This window comes from Canis lupus, chromosome 9 (assembly GCF_003254725.2).
Source record: "Canis lupus dingo isolate Sandy chromosome 9, ASM325472v2, whole genome shotgun sequence".
NCBI lineage: Eukaryota > Metazoa > Chordata > Mammalia > Carnivora > Canidae > Canis > Canis lupus.
Genome location: NC_064251.1, coordinates 55,156,650 through 55,180,819, shown reverse-complemented (window position 1 = coordinate 55,180,819; position 24,170 = coordinate 55,156,650). Strand labels below are relative to the sequence as shown.

Sequence of the window (24,170 nt, the reverse complement as noted above, 5' to 3'; positions counted from 1 at the left end):
ATCTGTTTCTAGGCCTATTTTCCCTAGAAGCAATGCTTGTTATTTTTAGAAGTGTTCTAGCAGAATGGAAGGTTTGCAGCAATGCATGTATGGGATTATAGCAGAAATGTATGTATCACAAAATACACAAGGAAATAAGTCACCATGAGCAAGTCAGCAGAAACAACAAATTGAAGAATCAAGCTCACAAAGATTATAGATACTGAAATCAATCAAAGAGGGAATATAAAATCAGTATGTTAATACGTTTCAAGAAGTAAAATATGACATAGAAGTGTGACAAAGTCACCAGAAAATAACAAAAAGACTACACAGATTTTAAAGGGAGCCTAAAGGCACTTCTAGAAGTGAAAATGTAACAACTGAAATGAGAGAACTAAGGGATGCATTAAACCACAGATTAGACACAGCTTAATAAAGAATTAGTGAAATGAAAATTATATCTGAAGGAATTAGATGGAGCACAGCAGGGAGAGACAAAGATGAGAAATATAAATGCAGGTTAATATAATAGGCAGAAAGGATACAGAGTAGAAGTTTTAACCTGCACCTTATAATCAGAGTTCCAGAAGAAATAGCAGAATGGGAGATAGACATGCTTTGGAAAAACTCTAACCAAGAGCCAATAAACTCACTGAATCAAAAGCAACATGAAAAAGAAATTCACAGTTAGATACATTATAGTGAAATTCAGTGAAGAACAAAGACCCAAAAAATATCTCTGTAGTTACCAAGAAAAGATATTATCTTCAAAGTATTAACAGTCACACTGACTTCTTGCCCACTGTGACTTCTCAACACAAATGAGAGCCAGAAGATGGTGGAATTAAGTTCCTCCTCCAGGTACAACACAATTGTCCTGACATTGTATACATGGAGAAATCATCTTTCAAGAATGAGAGTGATGACCATTCCAATCAAGCAAAAACAGATTTTACTGCAATAAATCTCTGCTAAAGGCAGTTCTAAAGGATGCCCTTTGGGAAGAAGGAATAAGATCCCAGATACAAAAAGAAATGATAAACACAGAAAATAGAAGGCATACTTACAGGACTGTATGAAACTACAAAAGCCTAACTTGTATAACTGAACCCCAAATACTCACAAATAAATTACAGTAGTCAAAGGGAGCTGGTTTAGTTAAAGTGTTGGTTGGGAAAACATTAGTAAATATCCTAAAAGACTACATAGTTTGAGCTGAATATGTACATTAAAATGTCTAGGAAGCACAGAAAGGGAATACATAATCTCCAAAGTGGTATAGGTAAAAATATGGAATGAAGAAAGTAAACAAAACAAAAATTTCAAAATGCAAGAAGGCAAGAAACAAAGAGTATCAGAGCAAGAGGTAAGAGAACACAGGGAAAATGAGACAAAGAGGAAAGAAAATGAGATGGTCAGTATACATGAATCCAGCCAGATTCTCCAGGGAGAGACAAAGACCATCAGACTGAATTAAAAAGAAATTTAGCCATGTGCCATTTATGAGGGCCCCATCTAAATATGAGGACAAAGAAACAAAACATGTAGAGTAAAAGTATCGGGAAGATTCTCCAGGCAAACACTAGCCCAAAGAACTGATATAAAACAGGCAAAACAGACCTCAAGGCTGAAAGCATAACTGCAGAAAGAAGTTCACTACACATGCATGAAAAGTCAAAACACACTAAAGATATTACAGTTATAAAATTAATTAATTAACTAATTTATTTATTTATTAAAGGCTTTCTTTTTTTTATTTAATTTTTTAAAAAAGTAATCTCTGCACCCAACGTGGAGCTCACACTCACGTCCCCGAGATCAAGAGCCAGCTAGGCAGCCCTCAAATTTATTTTTTAATAAAATAACTTTACAATAGACCTAAGTGTAAGTGTAAAGATTAACGCAGTGAATACTCTCATCAGTCCTGTTCTTTTGTGTTCCCATTCTACAGACAGGAAAAGCAAGGCATACAGAAGTCACACATCTGTCTCAAAAAATTATATAACAAATGGCAAAAAAAAAAAAAAAAAATCTTCATGGGATGCCTGGGTGGCTCAGTGGTTGAACGTCTGCCTTCGGCTCAGGTCATAATCCTGGAATCCCGGGATTGAGTTCCACATCAGATTCCCTAGGAGAGCCTGCTTCTTCTCTCCCTATGTCTCTGCCTCACTTTCTGTGTCTCTCATGAATAAATAAATAAAATCTTAAAAAAAAATCTTCATGATGGGAAGATTTGCATAAATCCTCAGCATATTGGATCTAATGAAAATATGTAAAGATGGATAATACACATTCTTTTCAATTATTTATAGAATGCTGGTAAAAGCTGACCATGTACTGGGCCATAGAACAAGTTTCAACAAACACCAAAGACTCAAACTCAGACTTCCTAGAATGATGATGCAATTAAATTACAGAAATCAATAATGAAAAGACAAATTTAAATATGTCATACAATTGGAAATTTTTACTTTTTTTTTTTTTTTTACAAAAGATTTATTTATTCATTTGAGAGACTGAGAGAATGGCAGAGGGAGAGGGAGGAGCAGACCCCCACTGAGCAGGGAGCCTGATACAAGATTTGATCTCAGGACCCCGAATCATGACCTGACCCCAAGGCAGATGCTTAACCGACTGAGTCACCCAGGAACCCACAGGTGGAAATTCTTTTTTCTTTTTTTTTTCACAGTTGGAAATTCTTAAATAGGCTTCCAAATAAATCACAGGAGAGATTCAACAGTAAAGGAAATGAAAAGTATCTCAAAATAAACGATAGTAGCACTCCATATCAAAATTTGTGGGTTGCAGATAAAATTGTATGTGAATGAGAAATGTGCTACTTTCTTTTCTTTTCTTTTTAAAGTAGTCTCCCAACACAAGGCTTGAACTCATGACCCTGAGATAAAGACTTGAGCTGAGATCAAGCATTGGACACAACCGACAGAGCCACCCAGGCGCCCTGAGAAATGTGTTAAACGTTCACACTACAAAAGATGAAAACCTGAAATGAGGTCGGCAAGAAGAAAGAAATTTCTGAAAGGGCAAGAGGATACATCCAAAGAAAAGGAAGAAGAAGAAGAAAAAGAAACTAAATGAAATAGAAAATAAAAATAGATAAGGGAAGCTCCACAACGGTAAGTTTGGGGTTCTCGGAAAACGTGAATGAAAATGATTTCAGGAAAGAGAAAATCGTATAAATAAGCAATATTAGGAGTCAGTAAAGAGGAGGACACAACAACAGAGGCAGCAATATTAGAGAGAATATTATAGGCAACCTGAAGGCAATAAATTTGAAAACTTAGAATAAATGGGTCTATATCTAGAAAAATACAATCTGCCATATGGACCAAAGAGGAAGCAGACAACAATGAAGGAATTGACTCAGTAGTCAGAGACTTTCCCGCAGTGAAGTATTATGAAACATTCAAGAAACAATTTCAACTTACATGCATTATTTCAGAGAATAGGGGGGAAAAAAGCAATATTTTGAAACTAATAAGTAAAACAAACTAGGGCGGAAAAGAAAGAGAAACATTATAGATCAGTTTCAATGAGAAAAGATTCAAAACTCTAAAGTAAAATATTCACAAAACAGATTCAGATTATGCATTTAAAAAAACCATCACCACCTAGCTGGATTTGTCACAGGATTGCTAATTTGGTTCAATATAAGAAAACCAACTGTGTAATCTATAGCATTAATGGATTAAAGAAAACAGAAAAAGTATTTGATAGTGTTCAATATCAAGTCAAGTTGAAAGAAAAACTTCATGACAAAAAAGGAAAAGAAAGGAATCCCTTAGTTTGATGAAGGCTTTATTAAAATCACGCTCAATGGAGAAACATTCGAAGTATTCTCTTCATAATCAAGAATCAGGATAAGGAGGGCCATGACAACTGCTTCGGCCAGCACAATGGCGGTTATGACCAACAGAGCCAGATAAGAAAAACAAAGAAAAACCATAAGGATTTAAAAATAAGAAATAGGGGCAGGGGATCCCTGGGTGGCTCAGCGGTTTGGCGCCTGCCTTTGGCCCAGGGCGCGATCCTGGAGACCCGGGATCGAGTCCCACGTCGGGCTCCCGGTGCATGGGGCCTGCTTCTCCCTCTGCCTGTGTCTCTGCCTCTCTCTCTCTCTCTCTCTGTCTCTCATGAATGAATAAATAAAATCTTTAAAAAAAGAAAAATAAAGATGAGAAATAAAACTGTCATTATTTGCTGGTGATAGGACTGTCCCTACAAAAACAAAAACAACCCACAAAAAAACCAAAGTGGAGATAAAAAGAGTTTAGCAAGGCATCTGCTTCCAACATTAATGTATAAAAGTCACATGCTCTATACTCCATGTGAATTAAGTAAAAAAAACATAATAGTGAATGAAAAAAAAATCAAGTCCAAAGAAAATAAATGAAAGTATGATTTTGTTTACATAATGGAAGAAATTATAAATATGCTCTTTGGAAATACATATGCCTGTGGTAAAGTTGGGACAAACAGCATGGAGGCGATTAACACCAAATTAAAGATAAAATACACCTGTAGGGTGGGGATCAGGAACAGGAAGTTAGGGACAGACTTCAAAGGCATCAATAAGATTTTCTTTCTTAAACTGGCTTCTAGATTAAAAGTGTTCTTTTGGTTCTTATTCTTTACACTGTACTTATACTTTTTTTTTTTTAAAGAAAAGTCTCTGAAAGGTAAAATAACTTTTATTAACAATAGTTGGATGTTTTAATATTTTTCCCCCTTTAGCTGCTTGCAGTTTCAGTTCTTTCTTTCTTTCTTTCTTTCTTTCTTTCTTTCTTTCTTTCTTTCTTTCTTTCTTTCTTTCTTTCTTTCTTTCTTTTTTAAGATTTTATTTAGTTATTCATGAGAGACACACAGAGAGAGAGAGAGAGAGAGAGGCAGAGACACAGGCAGAGGGAGAAGCAGGCTCCAAGCAGGGAGCCCAACATGGGACTCGATCCCAGGTCTCCAGGATCACACCCTGGGCTGAAGGCAGCGCTAAACCACTGAGCCACCGGGGCTACCCTCAGGTATTTCTATAATAAGCATGGATAGGTTTTATGTTAAGAAAAGGCCATGAAAGTAATTTCCTTTTTTTTTTTTTTAAGATTTTATGTATTTATTCATGAGAGATATAGAGAGGCAGAGACACAGGCAGAGGGAGAAGCAGGTTCCCTGTGGGGAGCCCGATGTGGGACTTGGTCCCAGGACCCTGAGATCATGACCTGAGCTAAAGGCAATCGCTCAACCACCGAGCCACCCAGGTGCTCCTAAAAATAATTTCAAAAAAAAAAAAAGGTCTTTAAATGAATACAAATCACTGTGATCTTACCTTTAGGATAATAAAATATTTGATAAAGGATGCATACCTTTGCTAGATATGTTATACATATACTGACATACCTCATTTAGCCCCGAACAATTTTTTGATAAACTCTGGATCAACGTATTTTATGAGTCACATTTTAAATCCTTTGGGGACTGGGTGATTTCATAGGAATTTATAACAAATTGATGGTAATTTATGGTAACTTTATCAGCACATTAATATATCTTTTGGTAAAGTATCCCCACTCAAGCTCAAATAGAGACACCAAGGATGTGTATTTTAATATATTAGATAATTCTCAAGGAAGGTGTGCTAATATAAACGTAGGCTTTAAGCAAGGAATTTGGCAGCCTTGGACAAATAACTAAACAATCTATACTGTTTTTCAACTAAACTCATCTCTCATGAATCTGGCAAAAGTGAAAGAAATCTATGAAAACTGTTGGGCTTCTCCCCACGTAAAGCATGACGCTGCAAGATGCCAAAACAGCCCCGGGGAAGCCATGGGATGAATACAGTCTTTTAACAGCCTAATGTTGTTTACACTGTATTGATGACTTTTAGAAAAAGAAAATTCAGCTTCTAGGGAAAAACACATATGAAACCACAAGAAGGTACAGTACTCGCTTTATCATATTCCTAACTGCAACGCAAGTCCGTTTGGAGAAAAGCCCCTGATGGGACACAACCTGCCAACAACCTGAGTGTATCAACTGCAAGTCAGGCTGGCCTGCGAGTCCCTTTATCTCCCTAGCGGAAGCATTATAAGCAAGCCGAGCTCTTCCAGATGGTGCTGAGCTGGTCTGCTCTGGCTATTAAAGGGGTTGACTTTTTTCTTTGAAAAGCCATTAAGGGAAAGCCACAGCCTCCGGAAGCTCCCCCACCCCACCCCAGCCACTCCTGGGCTAAGCCTCTGTGTTATCATCCTGGGACTATGCAGGTCAACAAACTACCCCAATCATTAACACTGGAGACTCCCCAGAAGTCAGCTTCTGGTCCCCACGACAAGTGACACAAAATGTTAACAGCTGATCCTAGGTTCAGTGGGCTTTTCGGTGACATCAGAAAGGAGAGCCAGGGTACAGGCAGTCTGGAGGAGGCGTGACAGGCACGCAGAAAGGAAGTGAAAGAGGAGCTCTCACTTTCACCTCACCTTTTCAACATCTGCTTTGGTTACATTGATGTCAGCGTCCATCTTCTCAAAGTACTGCTGTGCCCTGTCCGCCTCTTTGCAGTCACGTTCAAATCGTCTTTTACTCTGAAAGTAGAGGCAAGTGGTGGCAGGAGAGCAGTTGTTAATGAAACCTCAAGATTCCTAGGAGAAGCTATAATTTTATCTAAATCCCCCAAAGAGCTTTCTCCTCTGAGCTGATTTGTTACATGTCCTATTTTCAAAGAGTTATTCTACAATCTGCATTTATTTCCACCCAAACTGTCTAACCTTTGTTCTTTCCACATGGTTTATTAGAAAATCACTCTGCTTGAGCTCTTTGGGCTCAACATTTTAGCCTCGATGATGGTGTCTAGAAACACCATCAATTTGGAAAAATCTCTAAAGGCATCTCTTTGGCCTTATTTTTTACGCTGTTTTTGTTTTACACGGGCTGATCTATTCAAGCCCACATTCAAAATAGAAAGTCTACAGACATTTCTTGAGTTGTTTGTTCACTTACTGATTCAAGTTGCTTCCAGCAGATCTCTATGTGCTGTTGTGCTTTCCGCCCATCATGAAAGTACTGGAAGCAGAAAACACAGTAATTAGCACCCCCTTTTTCTCATATTCACACGTGAGAAGAAAATTCATCCACTTAAATTATATTTAAATTTTTTTTAAAGTAGGCTCTACACCCAGCGTGGGGCTTGAACTCATGACTCTGAGATCAAGAGTCACGTGCTGTACCGACTGAACCACTTAGGTGCCCCTCAATCACATTTAAATACTGAATCTCTAGCACATGCACCCCAAAGAAACATAAGAGTTAAAAAAATAAAGAGGAAGTGAAAATGCAAATGGTCACGGAGTTCCCTTTAAGACTTCAGATATGATAATATTGAATTCTAAGACTTACAGACACCACTTGTAAAAATGACAGGAATGTTTGTTAAGACAGCAATCACTTAGATCTTTATTTTTAATTGCTTTGAGAAGGAATTCATATACCACACGATTCACCCATTTAAACTCTACAATTCCATGCTCTTTGGTTTAGTCACAGAATGATGCAATGATGACCACAATTTGAGAACATTTTTATCCTCCCAAAAAGAGAGCCTGTATCTCTTAGCTGTGGTCCCCACCTGCATCCTCAGCCCTAGGCAACCACCGCTCCACTTTCTGTTTCTATAAATTTGCCTGTTCTGGATTATTTCCTATGAATGGAATCACACAATATGAGGTCTTTTGAGACTGGCATAATGTTTCCATTAGTACATAATGTCCACTTAGCAGAAATGTCTTCAAGGTTCATCCATGTTGTCACGTGTATCAGTACTTTATCTCTTTTTACTGCCAAGTGACACTCCTTTGTATGGATATATACACATTTTATCCATTCACAGCCCATGAACATTAGGGCTTTCCCAGTTTGGGGCTATTATAAATAATGCTGATGCAAATATTTTTGTAAAACTTTTGTGTGGATGGATGTTTCCATTACTTAGACCTTTTTAGATTTAAAAATAAATTCACTCCTCCTGCTATCTGTGAAGTCTCTGAGGCAGATAAGTGCCTTGTGTTGACTAAGTAAGGATCCTAGAGTGCTAGACCAGGGTGAGCCTCAAGTATATTAGGAAAGGGGGTCAGAGGAGAAAGAACCAGACTGTATAGAGTCTTGTAGACTTTTCATCTGAATGAGCTGGGAGCCATGGTTCACTCTGAGTATAGACGGGCCATGTTATGAAGGAAGGTTCTAGGTAGGAGGCTTTCTCCAACCCTAGAGGCAGGAGACTTGGACCACAGGGTAGCAGTGCAGGTGGTGAGCAGGGGTCAGAATCTAGGTGTCCTTTGTTCAGGAAAACCCCAGGATCAGATGTGGGCAGACACTGAGCTCTGAGGTTGCTGGTCAGAGCTTTAGGAGAGAGGCAGGCCTGAGGGAATTGGACACAGCTTTAGATGTGTTAGGCTGACATTCTAAGAGACCCCCAAGTGGAGGCCTAACAGGTAGCTGGATGGTCAAGGGCGAGCTCAGACGGTGGTCAACGCTAACACACCAGGGTGGGCATCAGCAGCAGCAGGTGGGTGGTTAGAGCCACAGCCTCGATGAGATCACCAAAAGAACGACCAGTTGAGAACACATGGAAATATTAAGAAAACGGTGTTCTTTCCATCCAGTGGCCTACAATCCCCAGTGTTTCTTAAATCCTGCCATATCCTATATCTGTGACATCACCAACTTTCTCAATGTGGCAGGGATTTCCCAAATCCATTCTCTGCCCTGTTCCGCGTCCCCAGAGGCAGGCTTGCATGGATCACACACAAGCTCCCTTGCCCTCCAATCCTGTCAGATATGCTACAGAGGCTTGGGCACATCAGAGGGCATGAATTATTTATATATCTATATCTATATCTGTATCTATATCTATATCTGCAGCTTCCTCTTGCTAAGATGCTCTAGGTTGGCTGGGTCCTCAACTCAAGGCCACAGCTCCAGCCAAGCACTCCCGCCTGCCTCTGAAGTGCCTGCAATGCTCCCTTTCCCCCATAAGACCCAGGGGCCATGGCAGCTTGCCACCCTGACTAGTTCCAGGGTTCTGCACCCTACTGCTTCTCCTACACCCCCTCCACAGCAAGGTGAATGCTCCTTTTACTAGACAACCTCTCTTCAATGGCGGGGCTTGAATGTGCTGTGTTCAGAGGGACAAGGCAGGCCTCCGTGGTGGGATGTGCCATGGCCAGGAGGCAGGTGGAAAACATGACCCATGGAACAGGTCTCCTCAGCACAGCCTCAGACCTCTCTGTCCCCACAAGCCAGAACGCAGGCTGAGTCACCAAGGAGGGCTGGGGACTGGGGAGGACAGGAAGGAGGAGACCAAATCAGATTTTGTCTTTTTAAGAACAGTGCTCTTGTATAAGGGATTGTTTTCTTGTCTGTCTTTTGAGACCACTTTTCACTGTTTTAAGCTCCTTTTTACGGCAAGTTTTATCCATCCAGCAATTTTTTTTTCTTTTTTCTTTTTTTCTTTTTTTTGGTCTCTATGAATCCAAGAGAAACCCCTGGGGGCTTCATTCCTCAAGTTTCGTAACAGACACAGGGATGACACCAAACAGAGATTGAGTCTAAGGTTAGAAATAAACAAGCGAAACAGGATGAAGGCCACGGATGTAAGAAGTAGAGCTGAGGGCAGAGCTCGGAAAATCTTGAACTTTGGAGGAAATACAAAACGCAGGCGAGTTTTCTGAAAGCCACATAGATCACTTGAACACTGAATGGAGGGCAGGACTGAGGGAGGCCCTGGCGGCGGTGCGCGGAGACACAGACAGGAAGGCAGAGAAACAGGCTGAGCGGTGCCCTCTCAGGGAGGTCCCAGGGGCTCTGGGAGTCCCGCCTGGTCAGAACCATGATGTTCTTGAATTGTCCAGGGGATGATCCCTTATTTTGCAAGCAGGATCAGTGTGTTCTGCGATTTGTGGAAAAGATCTCCCCATTCTCCCCCCAATTTTATTTTGAGATTTAGACAGACCCAAAGCAAGGGGGAAAAACACCCCTTAGGGCCAAATCAGAGCTACACTCTAGGTTCATGCTATTGAAATTAATGTTTTCACAAAATGCGAGACTGGTCCTGGACCTAGAGAGGAAACGCACACACAAGAACACGCAGATAGTGAGTGACACGCACTGCCAGGAAAGGTTGACTCGGCTTTATCATCAAAGAAATCTTCTCTGAAGACAATAGAGATTTCCCCTCCCTTCCTAAAAGATCACATTCTGGGAGCGTGAGGGCTGAAATTAATTGAAAACCCACATCGTAAATTATCTTGCTACTCTTGCACTTAATATTAAAAATAAATATGAATTTATTTTTCAAGCACAGGTGTGGAGCTTGACTTCACTGACGAGCTTTCTCCCACAAAGGACTGCACAGTTCTTTTTTTTTTTTTTTTTAAGATTTTATTCATTCATTCACAGAGAGAGAGAGAGAGAGGCAGAGGGAGAAGCAGGCTCCACGCAGGGAGCCCGACTTGGGACTCGATCCCGGGTCTCCAGGATCACAGCCCGGGCTGCAGGCGGAGCCAAACCGCGGCGCCACTGGGGCTGCCCTGCACAGTTCTATCCAACTAAAATAATCGTCTGAGAACTACACTTGAGATCCTAATGTCTCCTGTGATGTAAGGAAAAATCAAGGTGTCAGTCACTTTCCTTCATATGTATCTCTCATAGTATGTGTTCCTCTAAAGTTCATTTGGGTACAACACACCCAAAAATATGTGGTGCTGCCCAATTCCTTAGGAAATCAGAAGGTGGAACCGAAGCCCTCCTGACCATCCAGGGCATCCAGCGACCTAGGCAGCAGTCATCTGTGTCCTCCTTCAATCGGAAAAGCTAGTTAACAGTTACAAAGATAAACAAACAAACCAGCTTGCCAGATGTGTTTGTGACTTATTCACAAACAATGGCAAAGCATTTCTTCGCTGGACAGTGAGCAAGTGTGTCTCCAAAAAGTGTGCCTCCGAGCTCTAAATAAAGAGGAATTGTTCTCGAGAGAAAGATAATAAGTCTTTTGGTGCCACAAAGTGAAGTCATCATGGTGCTTTTCTCCTATCAGCAGAGACGGGAAATGGCCTCTCTAGAGACCCAGAGAAATGCTCCTGACTTTCTCTTGCAAGCAAGATGTTTCATGTCTCTTCAGATGTAATAACAGACTTGTGAAAATGCCTGATGGTATCTCAGCTGACAGCTAAACCTACTTTCCTTTCAACTTTTTGGTTGAACCTCAAAACTATACAGGTAAAACCTATACAAATAATAAAAGCATCCTTCCAATTTTTTGTTAGGATTCTCCCAGCGACCAGGGGCAGCTGAGATAAGAATCACAGGGAACCTAAAATAAGCAAGCACTAACTTAAAGAAAAACTACAATGACAAAGCTTCCAAGAAGGTTTCACTGCACTGCAAGAGATTATACTTAGGCTGTGAAGATGGTTATTATTCACACTCCACAATTAGGTACAACAGCTGCTTGCTTTTACTCTATTTATATATAATTGACCATTAATTCTTAAAACTCCATAAAAAAAGCAAAATATGGCATTGATGTGAGAACAGCCACTTCCAAAAACAAAGTGGAAAAAAAAAGAGAATAAACACTCAATTGAGGACAGTCAACCATCTGGAATTTTAAATAAGACTCAGATTCCACAGATGAAAACAAAGGAACACAAGACTTGAAAAGGGCAAAGAAAAAAGGAGCTTGCAGAAAATATGTCTGTGACAAATATTATAATTTCCTCAAAATCCACAGTGTGGTGGGTCTGAACACTAGCAGCCTCTAAGCCTGACTCCGGATTAATTAATGCAACTCTGCATCTCTGTGGCAGAGGCATGGATGGGGACCCTGGAGGAAACTCAAACATTGTCAGCCCTGCTTCAGGGAGGACTTCACTCCCTCACTCCAATCCCAAACCATAAACCTTGAAGTGTGATGGCAGTCAAATTCTGATTTACCCAGTATGGTCAAATGATTAAATCAATATGATTTATTCAGGAAGGTCCATTTTCTCCAGTCCATTTATAACACAAATACCTTTTCAGTGAACTTATTTCAAGTTCCTAACATGCCTACTTCCCAGTGTCATGCTTAGTTAACCACTCATCCCCCACCGACCATCTGGGCACCGGGCAGGGGACCCCATGCATGGTCCAGCAGCCAGTGCCAACTTGCCTTTACTCTGTCTCCCGGTGTGCCTTTTCCCCACTGCTCCTGTCATTCTCATGCTGGCTTTTGCTACCCAGACCGCTCCACACTTCACAATTTACCTGGAATCCAGGAGGCTTTTGTCCCTTCTTCAGAATAATCCCTTCTTTCATATTCCTTAAAATTCTCATTGTTTTGAAGAATCTTAATGAACCAATTTTTTTTTTTTTTAAGTAAGCTGGATGCCCAATGCTGGGGGGCAGAGGAAGGAGCTTGAACTCATAACTCAGAGATCAACAGTCACATGCTCTATGGACTGAGCTAGCCAGGCATCTCCTGAATGACTCTTAGGATGAAAGAATCTTAAAATGATCAATATCAAACAGTGAATGAATCATGTCCTTCACTTGACCCCTTCTGCTACTTCCAAACCCAGACAAGGAGAATCACCATCAGTAAGTTTCAGACACAGTGCCAGGTTGACCAAGGGTGAGACTTTAGGGGTGGTAATTCCCCCCCCCCCCAGGCTGAAAGCTCTTACAACCGAATTCAGTCATTCATTCTACGCATATTAACTGCATGTCCCCACGTGCAGGTTGCTGCTCATGCCAGGTGGTGTCCTTTTAAAACCTATTGGACAGAGTGGTAAGAGAAAGAGGGCAAGGGAATGGGGGTGGGAGGGTGGGGGGATGAGGGGTGGGTGCAGCGGCATTTTAGATAGATCTGGACAATGTAGGCATGAACTTGAAAGGTCGGGGGAAGGAAACATCCTTTTGAGCAGCTGGAACAGCAGCGGAGATGTCCTGAAGCAGGAAAGGGCTTGGTGTGTGTGTGTGTGTGTGTGTGTGTGTGTTTTAAACAGATATTAAAGATTTTATTTATTTATTCATAGACACAGAGAGAAAGGCAGAGACACAGACAGAGGGAGAAGCAGGCTCCATGCAGGGAGCCCGATGTGGGACTCGATCCCGGGTCTCCAGGATCACACCCCAGGCTGCAAGCTGCGCCAAACCGCTGCGCCACCAGGGCTGCCCAGGCTTAGTGTGTTCATACAGCGGCTAATGCCAGTGTGATCAGACCGAGATGAGAGAGAAGGTAGAAGCAGGCAAGGGCTGGACCACAGACGGCTTCCCAGGCCACGTGAGCGTGAGGGAAAGCTACCAAAAGGCTGAAGAAAGGAAGGGAGGAGGTGGTCTGATGTGCCTTATCACAGGGTTGCGTGGGCTGCCGTGTGGAGAATGTACCGAGCGAACAGGGCAGGCACAGCAGAGGGACCAGGGAGGAAGCTGCTCCACTTGCTCATGGGACAGCTGGTGGCACAGGTGGTGATGGGGAGCTGCACCGTGGACCATGGGGTGAGCCTGGGAGCAGAGGGATGAATTAGGAGGTCGGGGACAGTCCTCCAGGGGAGATGATGAGGACCAGACGAGGGGTGAGAAGCGTTTGGATTCAGAACATTTACTGAAGGTAGAACCGACAGGATGATATCATATAGAAGATGGGATGTGAAGGAAAAAGAAGCCCTGAGTGCCCTATGGTTTTGGCCAGAGCAACTAGGTTAAAAAGGACTGCCATTTACTGATCAGAGGAAATGCAGATTGGAGTGGGGTGTGATAAAGGAGTTTGGGGGACCCAAAGTTTCTTTTTGGGTAGGATAAAGAGACCACTGCATCTCACAGCTCTAGGGCATCATTCCAACTACTGCTGGGCTCCAGGGCCCTCGCTGACAATGGTGAGCTGGGGTGTCCTGGGATCGAGTCCTGCACTGGGCTCCCCGCAGGAAGCCTGATTCTCCCTCTGCCTATGTTTCTGCCTTTCTCTCTGTGTTTCTCATGAATAAATAAATAAGCTCTTAAAAAAAATAGGTTCTAAACATAGTAGGGTCAGTCCATGCTACAAAGCTTCTTTATGGGAAATTAAGCTCCTCCCTAAGTTCCTAAATAGGACCTACCCAATACCTAACTTGGAGTCGACTGTTCTTTTAGCATCAATTTTTAAACATCCCTGAAACCTCAGGGAAAAAATATAACTGGTCAATTCCAAGTAATGTGAGGTCTTGTAAGCACTCTCTGAGTTTATAAAAATTTTAGTGAGTCACTGAAGGTATTGTATAATTGTTTCCTCTAGAACTTTTCAGAAACCACTGCCAAAAAAGCGATTCTGCTCCTGGCCAATATTTTGTAATGAACCATACTTTCCACCTGCTGGGAGAAGTTTATTTGGAGGTTCCAGTAAATGTTGGCCGGAGCCTCCTGACTCCCCTTCCGGAGCTACAAATCTCCATAAATCCCTCTTATGCAGTTAGTGGTGATCACTGTGGATAGCCCCTGAGACAGATTCAAAGGCTGGAACTGAACCAAACAATCTCTCTGAAATTCTCTAATAATCTGATTCAACGTGCAAAAATTGACAAGAGTGTATTTACCATAGTTCTTACGGAAGAACATATCTGATAGCAATTCCGAACTACCCACATCTCAGATCTGCTAATTCACATCCACGTTGATCATTTCAGTGACTTGGGAATCTCATCTCTACTTGACCAAAGTTTAATTAAGAACCATAAATCATGTAGGCTTTGACTTCATACTCTCTGGGAATTTAGCTTGGAGGAATGATCCCCACCCACACACTCAAAATAGCTATTAAAGCAACAAGTTCTCTGTAGTATTGTTCATATAACTAAAAGTAAGTAAATAGAAACTGGGAATAGCCTATAGATCAAATATTAAAGAATTAGTTAAGTGAACGATAATAGCATTAGAATAATGCATTGCCACTAAAATTCCAATTATTAAAACTACATGTTTCATGCAGAAAATGAAAACTGCTTTGATATTAAATTGGGAATAAAGAAAAATATAAATTATATCTACATATGGCTAAAATGCTTAAGTGTTTTATATATGTAATATATTTATATAGAGATATTGCATGTACACATCTATACCCGTCTCTATACATATCAATAGATCTTTGTCTATAAGGGACATCTAGAAGGTAACTTGGAAAAAATGAGTATTTTGTTTTATAAAAATTTTAAGTTTTTGTTCTTTCACCCAGAGTTTTGGTAACATTCTTTAAAAATATTGGTAACTAGGGCAGCCCCGGTGGCGCAGTGGTTTAGCACCGCCTGCAGCCTGGGGCGTGATCCTGGGGTCCTGGGATCGAGTCCCAGGTCTGGCTCCTGCATGGAGCCTGCTTCTCCCTCCGCCTGTGTCTCTGCACCCCCGCTCTATCATAAATAAATAAATAAAAATCTTTAAAAAAAGCAAATAAAAAAAATATTGGTAACCAATAAATGAATCATAGGACCCTCCGCCTTCAAAAAAGGGGGGAGAGTACATAAAAGGACTAGAAGTTCTTTTTTTTTTTTTTTTAAGGAAGCTCCTTGCTGAGCATGGAGCTCAGTGTGGGGCTTGAACTCACAACCCTGAGATCAAGACCTGAGCTGAGATCAAGAGTTAGATGTTTAACCAACTGAGCCACTCAGGAGCCCCAAGAAATAGAAGTTCTTTTTGCATGTGGTCAGCTAAAAGAGATGAATATCATATTCACCGTAAATCTATCAAAATCTAGGAAAATCAGGCAAGTATAAAATTTCTAGAATTTACACATTAAAACTACTCGTGTTGCCTTATAAAGAATGTTGATTTCCCAGTAATTTCTACAGAACACCAGTAAGTCCTAGACATTGTCACATAGTACAGATTTATTGATAATTTACATTTGCAGACAAAAAACTGAATACAAAGCAAAGGAACTGTCACTGTGTACTTTGATTTATCTTCACCCAAAGACTGGCCACTGAGTCTATTAACTTCAAAGAGAATGTAAGCATCTCGCCAAAAATATAGTTTCTGCAGTGGAGCCCGTTAGGTGAAGAAATTAAGAGCTTCCTCATTGTGGGCTCCCAGGACTACTCACACTTCCCGATGGGAATTGTCGCTGGCTCAGACATCAGGCAGGAAAGAACCTAAACTCCTTGCAGACAGCAAGTCAAGGTTTCCTTTTAAAGTAGTTACTTTTGAAAAATCAATGAATTTTCATAAAAGTGAGCCTACAGATTTCTGTCTTGGGACAAACACTGGTTAATCATAATACTATGTGACAGAGCTACATGTAATGTGGGAACAAAGTCAATGTGGACATTGCTCCCTAAAACCCATCTTTTCTCCAAAGAACATAAACAGCAAGTATTATCCTATTTTACAACGAGAGATTTTTAAGATTTAAAGGACAAACAGCTGGCTCAGTATCATAAAATGGCCCCCAAGATGAGAAGAATGTCCATCTCTCCCTCTACTTCCTTCCTTCTTTTCAAATCCAGAGGGAAGGAAACATCTTCTGCAGAATGAGCTATTTATTTTTTGCCATGCAGACCCTTATTAGAGATTCATCTATTTAAACATAGCAAAATCATGAGGAGAAATAATTTCACAGCAGTATTCCAAACTGAACTTGGAAATACTCTATACAGTAATGAGATCCAGCAGTAATCCTGTAAATTCAAAATCATCCCTGTAGGCAGATAGGATTTCGCCGCTATATCAAATGGCCCAAAACATATTATACTAATGGTTAAGACTGGTACTTAAGCAAGACATTATTTCTGGTCAGCTATGAGAAATACTAGCTAGACCTAAAATGGTGAAAGCAGCTTGTTTCAATGCCATCCACCAATTTAACATTTTTAGAAAGGTCTCTTTAAATGCACTGGGCCATATTATTATGATATATGGTCACTGGGAAGCCTGTGTACAGTCCTGCTTTCTGTAACAAACCCTGATCAGAATGCTCTGGGGTAGGGGTGCCTGGGTGGTTCAGTTGGTGAAGCATCTGCCTTCAGCTCAGGTCATGATCCCAGGGTCCTGGGATAGAGCCCCACGTTGGGCTCCCTGCTCAGAGAGGATCCTGCTTCTCCCTCTCCCTCTGCTTGCTGTTCCCCCTACTTGTACTCATTCTCTCTCTCCCTCAAATAAATAATTAAGATCTAAAAAAAAAGAATGCTCTGGGACAGAAAGGAGATTTTGTACAGAGAAACAGAATGATCATGATAAGAGCTACCGAGGATGCATGCCTATGTATCAATACACCCAAGTGCGATGCTCCTACGTGGCCTGCAACAACCTGGTAAGGTGGTTGTGATCAGCTCTCACTACAGACTCAGAACTCCGGGTTCAGAGAGCCTTTGTAACCTTGTCTGATGTTTCACAGCTGGTCGGCTACCAGAATCCCGAGCCCATTTGTTGACCGGAATGCCTGTGTCCTTTCCTCTCCTGGCCTGACAGCCATAAAGGGAGCCGTGAACACACTACTGGTTTGGGTTCTCCCTTTTCTAGAGAAGATCTGAACCATGCTATCAGCCCTTCCTGGCAGCACGGCAAAAAAGCCAACTGGATATGACACCAGAAGACCTGGATTTGAGTTCCAACTCTGTTGTGGGACTTCTGCTAGTCACTAATGTCACCAGAAAGTGGAAAAGATCCCATTCTACTGTGTTTTCAAGAGTCATCTTTTTGAAAATAAGTAAGATCACTCGCTAATAAGAGTCAGGCAAGTCAAAAGGGAAAGCTCTAAAGGAGAAATATTGATTATTTCTATGAGGTTCGACCTCAAGGAGCGCTTTATCTACAGCTAACTGCCCGTGAAGATGTTCACACTGTATAACCTGGCATCCTTGGATGTAGGTTAAAGAACATAACTCAGTGGAAACAAAAACATGCATGCGAACATGCATGGGCTTAGAGAGACACCCAGCTGCACCACCTTGTACGGGACTGAATCCCAGCCTTGCCACCTCCAGCCTCCTGGTCTGGGGTAGAATGTGTAATGTCCCAAGGGGTGCTATGAGGATGAAATAAAAGCCTAATAGATATTGGTGATTATAATCCATAAAAATGAAGACTTGAGGACAAGCAATTAAATAGCCAATATTATCAGAATAGTTTTTAAAATCACACGGCAAAGCAACATATAACATAATGCCACATTATGCAGTCATTCAAAATAATGGTAACTATTACACAGAAGAAAAGCAAAAATGTTCATGATGCATTGTATTAAAACAACAGGGATATGCATTTGCCTATTGATTCTTTCTAGAATTTTAAAAGGTTTCGAAATTTCCTAAAATGTCAATTTAATGTAATGACAAAACATTTCAAGAGAGCATGGTCTTTGCAGTTCTTCCTAGCAGAACATCTGACTCAGAGATGTGTGCTTGTAATTCTCCCTAAAATAAAAGGAACACTACGTATTGCAAGATATTATTTAATGTGTATCTGTATCACCTATAATTTACTCTATAAATTACTATAATTTCTGATTAAATAAAGGGAACAGAATTCAAACTACAAATATGACTGTACGAAAAACATATGATTAGCAGTGAGTGAATAAAAACAAAAGGACCAAATCACAACACAAAAAAGAAATAACAAGGATCCTCAGCTAGTGACACAAAGTCTAAGAATTAAGTTGAGTCTAAGACTGCTTCTTTCTACTTCCTAAATTTTTCTCCCACCCTGGGAGTATTTCTCAGGAGCCTGCTTCGTCCCAGCCTGGCACTCTTCCAGGTGCTCAGGATACGAGATTAGCCCAGAAAATTCTTGCCCTCGTGGAGCTTACATTCTAGAGTGAGATGAAAGAAAACAAACAAACACATAAAATGTTAGATGCTGGTAAGCACTATGGGAAAACAGTAGAGCAGGGAAGGATGGTGGAAACAAGGAGAAGAAGGAGAGGTGGGACTTTGTAATTTTTTTTAAAAAGCTTTTATTTGGGGATCCCTGGGTGGTCAGAGGTTTAGAGTCTGCCTTCGGCCCAGGGCATGATCCTGGAGTCCTGGGATTGAGTCCCATGTCAGGCTCCCTCCATAAAGCCTGCTTCTCCCTCTGCCTGTGTCTCTGCCTCTCTCTCTGTGTGTCTCTTGTGAATAAATGAATAAAATCTTTAAAAAAAATTTTTTTATTTGTTTATTCATGAGAGACATAGGCAGAGGGAGAAGCAAGCTCCCTCCTGGGAGCCTGATGCAGGACTCAATTCCAGGACCCCAGGATCATGACCTGAACCAAAGGCAGACACTCAACCACTGAGCCACCTAGGTGCCCTGAGACTTTGTAATTTTAAATAGGTGGACAAGACAGACCTCAAGGAGATGATATTTCCAAGAAAGAAGTCAGCAAGTAAGCTCTGCAGAAATCTGGAGGGAAAGCTTTCCAAGGAGAGAAAAGCCAGTGCAAAGGCCCTGAGGCAGGATCACACAAGGCAAGGATGAGGAGCAGCAAGGGGGCCATATTGTTGGAGGAAGAGAGATTCAAAAAAGTAACAGGAAGCCAGGTTATGTGGGTTCATATCTCATGATTCACTCCAGAAACAGAATTTATACTTTGTACTAAGGTAATTGCAGAGAGTTCTTGTTTAGGGTGGTGGCTAAATTTCTAAGCTGTATGGGTGGATGCAGGTCAGTCAAGAAAAACAAAGCATTGCACAAAGAAACAAACAGGGAAAAGGTATAAACTTTGCAAGGTTGAGGGAAGTTCAAGAACCCAGGGAAGCAGTCCAACATCATGTTCAGATTTATTGTATTTGCTTCATGATTACATTAGGCATTTGTGGTTCATTCTGAACCTTAGTATTCTGTTTCACTGCTTCCTTTCCATCACAGAAAAAAAAAAAAAAAAAAAAAAAAAGATCTTCTTTAATGAATGGCCTGGAAGATGCTGTCATCTAACTTGGGGCTCTGGGGCAGAGTTTCTCAATCTGGGCACTACGGACATTATGGGCCAGGTAATTCTTTATTGATGAGGCTGGCCTGCTCACTGTAGGACGTTTAAAGCATCTCTGGGTTCTACACATGGCAGCCTTCCCACCCCCATCTAATCCCCCAGACAACCAAAACTATCTCCAGATACTGGCAAATGTTGCTGAGGTGGCGAGAAAAATTGTGCCCTGTTGAGATCACTGCTCTAATGTGAATAGATAAAAACTTCATCTCAGTTTATGAATTGTGTTTTATTTATATATATATTTTCCAGACGAATGGGTGATCTTAAGGGCACAGGTCTGTTCCTAACTATTAAACATACCCAAAGCCATGTGCTACCTACTTACAGCTTAGATAGAAGTAAACCCTTCAGATGTTCCAAATACTTTCCTGTCTCAGGGCCTTTGCACTGGCTGCTCCCTCTATTGCTTGTCCCAGGCCACTCCTATTCATCCTTGTTAAAACGTTAGGTGGTAAGGGCCTTGGCAAGCTGCTCCCGGATTCTGAGCAGGAGCATGTTAGGTATTCCTATCATCTGCTCCCATAGCACCTGTACTCATACTTGTAGCAACTATCACAGTTGCAATTAAGTAAATATTTTGGTCATTATTATTTAATATCTCTCCCCATTTCAGCAGGAACCACATCTTCCCTGTTGGCTCCTCCATCTCCAGCAGACTAAAAGAATTACAGTGGACTCAAATTTAAATGAAAAAAGTATTATCACTGGCCAGCTTTACTACTTTATTACTGACAAATTATGACGTACCGAATAATTGAGCAGAGAACAATGATACAGACCACAGCTTAAAAATAGATCTTTTAGGGCAAAACCTCGACTATGAATATACTTTGTGTGAGCATACATTTTTCTCCTTTGTTAACAATAAAAGCTATGAAAAGATTATAGTGAAGGTAGGAGGAACACAAATGGTCCTCTCCATTAGAGGATGAAGGAGCCAAAGAACAGAGTAGATGTACCTGGGATCATCTTTCTAGTTTTTTGAACATTTTATAAGGATTTATTTTAATACTATGTATTCCACACCGCATATATAATCTTATATTGCTTACTCTTTTTATGACTCTTTTTATGTCCTCAAATATAATTACATTCCTCAAAGGGATTAGCATCCTGGCAGTCCCCAGATAAGTTTCAGTGGCTGAGGGACCCTTAAAAAGACCTAGAAACACCTTCTAAGAACAGAGTCCATAACTTTTACACGATTCAGTTCAAGTTCAAGACCTACCACCTTATATGACTGTATTTAATTTGAAAGCTTCTAGGGATATTCCCGTTACCCCTGGTCCATCGCTTATGAAGAAAAAACATATTTTTCTTACCGATTTCCTCTCTTGCTTCAGTTCCTGGACGTAGCGGGCTAACTCCACAGTGATGTTTGAGGTCATGTTCTCAGAGATAACTTCATGCTGCCCAGCATAATCGTTCATTTCGTTCAGGGTGGAAAGGAAGGCTTTGCATGCCGTATACCTGCGGAAGTGAACACACGCCACTCTTTTCAAACAATGCCCCGTCCCTTCTGTATGTGCTGATGAAATATTAATTAAAATCAGGTTAATGTGCATTGACCTCCCATAGGATCCTGACAGTTCATTACTCATGAGTGTTCTCGTTGAAAAGGCTCAGAATTAATTACAACTGAAACACTTTGCATTTTGTGACACTGAATCACTCTACATAAGCAGTACTTGCCTTTGTTAATACTTGGTCCAAATATGACCCCCAAATACCTTTACCTGCTATAGGTACTAATGCAACGGATGTTTAGATCTAAATTAGAGACATAATACATTATAAGGGCTGTGCACGGTAAGGGGCCTTAATTTCTAACTGAAAAGGACATATTTCTCAATGAAAGAGACTCTTGATATTATAAAAGCAAATCAACACTGTGGAATGCATAATCCACACTTCCTGTATTTGCTTAGATTATATTCTAAGCTTTTTCCAATTACCTTAATTGAAACAATCTGGAATAGGTCTAGTGACTCAGCATAAGTTAGTTGAGTAGGGTTTTTATTGTTCTCACTGCCAATTTTACAACTAGCACAAATATAAGCGGGGAATGCAGCTTCTTTTTGCTGATTTCATTCATCCTTTCCTTCATCCTTATCACGATGGGTATAAAGATATCACCACATAATTATCAGCATTATTAAACAGACCTGTATTCTTCTTCCTCCTTTGAGTTCTTCTTAGGCTGGTATTTCTTTGCGAGGTTCCTAAAAGAAAAATGCAGACCTGTCACCTTCTATAGAAAGATGATTGAGAAATCAAAAAAGAAAGATGGAAGTCAGTGCTTTTGCTTATGAGAAAAAAAAAATCACAAAATACCCACAACTGAAATTCATTTATTTCCTTCCTTTTTTTCCCCCCTCTTTTTAAGTCATCTCTACGCCCAATGTGGGATTGGAACTCATGAGTCCAAGACCAAGAGTTGCATGCTCTTCCGACTGAGCCAGCCAGGTGCCCTTGCTTCCTTCCATATTTCTATATGAGTGATAAAGCTCAGGATATGAAGGATCACACAGCTTTGAATCTTTTGCTTCAAAGGTAGAGCACATTAAGAACAGAAAGGGCCAGGCAGCCCCAATGGCCCAGCTGTTTGGTGCCATCTTTGGCTCAGGGCGTGATCCTGGAGACCCGAGATCGAGTCCCATGTCGGGTTCCCTGCATGGAGCCTCCTTCTCCCTCTGCCTGTGTCTCTGCCTCTCTGTGTGTGTCTCTCATGAATAAATAAATAAAATCTTAAAAAAAAAAAAAAAAAAGAACAGTAAGGGCCACCAGCTGGGTGTTAGCCTGGCTGTTAAGACCTGACTTTAATTGGAGAGTATAGACTATATGTATACATGCAGTGGCTTTCACCTGTAGCACTGAACTTTCCTACCAGGCCACCGTTCCCTCCTGATCATCTTCACGATGATCCAAGGAAAGCATATGGACTATGTCAAAATGTTCAAATTAAAAATCCAGGGGATCCCTGGGTGGCGCAGCAGTTTAGCGCCTGCCTTTGGCCCAGGGCGCGATCCTGGAGACCTGGGATCGAATCCCACATCGGGCTCCCGGTGCATGGAGCCTGCTTCTCCCTCTGCCTATGTGTCTCTGCTTCTCTCTCTCTGTGACTATCATAAATTAAAAAAAAAATCCAAGTGCTGGGTGCCTGAGTGGCACAGTTGGCTAATCATCCAACTCTTGGTTTCAGCTCAGGTCATGACCCTGGAGTCACGGAATTGAGCTCTGTGTTAGGCTCCATCCTCAGTGGAGAGTCTGCTTGGGATTCTCTCTCTCTCTCTCTTCCCCTCTCTCTCTGCCCCTCCCATTCATGCTCTCTAAAATAAATAAATAAATCTTTAAAAAAAATCCAAATGCCAGTGACATGTTGTCAAGGCTGTGTGGCTGCTCCCACAAAAGAGATAATGAAAAAGAAAGGAATTTGGGGGATGTTTGTGCTAAGACATTTAATTAGGAACTTTCAACCTGCCTAGCAGGTTTGCACTGAACACACTCAGATGAGCCAAAATCACTTACATTTCTCTTCCTAATCTCACCTCTGGGTCAAGAGTCCAGATAATCTCTATATTCAACATGCTTAAATTTACACAAAAACCAGGAGGTAAGGCTGAAAACACAAAACTCACTCACATGGGTCTCACTGGCTGATTTCTCATGGGACCTGACTTTAGTGGCTACACTTTATGGAAATAGTCAGAAGAGGCTGACTAATGGTCCACAGTCAGGGTCTTCACTTGACCGCATCTCAGTACTCACTTCCCTGTTTATCCCATGTTTCTATTCCTCTTTTCTAGTAACTCCTTTCATTATTTCACATTCTTTCATTTCCCCTGAATCTACAGATTGACCTAGAAAAAATACACCACCATAAATTTACAATTTTGATCATGGTACACTTTACAAAGTGGACATGATTTCATCTCTAACAGGTGCTACTAGGTGACATGAGGCAATGGACTTTAGTAAAAAGGACATTGCTCTAGGATGGCATGACTCCAGACAAATGACTGAGCAAGTCTGTGGGTCCAGCTCCTCATTTGTGCATTCAAGGGGGTTGGATGAAATGACCTCTGTTGTTCCTTCAAGTTTGGAAATTCTGGGAGAATATGTAACACCCAACAGAATATCGATTGTTGCAACTTAAAGATATGAAGGATGCCTGGGTGGCGCATTCGGTAGAGCCTGACTTTTGATTTCGA

At 41.1% G+C, this 24,170-nt stretch overlaps 1 protein-coding gene across 19 annotated transcripts in view; it reads right to left on the bottom strand.

Moving 5' to 3' along the window:
• FNBP1 (formin binding protein 1) overlaps window positions 1-24,170 on the bottom strand; it is a 152,155-nt gene that overhangs the window by 51,786 nt on the left and 76,199 nt on the right. For all 19 annotated transcript variants that reach the window (XM_049114980.1, XM_049114979.1, XM_025475468.3 and 16 more), the window contains 4 exons: window positions 22,125-22,181; window positions 21,282-21,429; window positions 6,991-7,053; window positions 6,471-6,575 (listed from right to left, as the gene is read on the bottom strand). In XM_049114980.1, coding sequence (XP_048970937.1) covers window positions 6,471-6,575; window positions 6,991-7,053; window positions 21,282-21,429; window positions 22,125-22,181 — 373 coding nt within the window. The remainder of the gene's footprint in view (window positions 1-6,470; window positions 6,576-6,990; window positions 7,054-21,281; window positions 21,430-22,124; window positions 22,182-24,170) is intronic.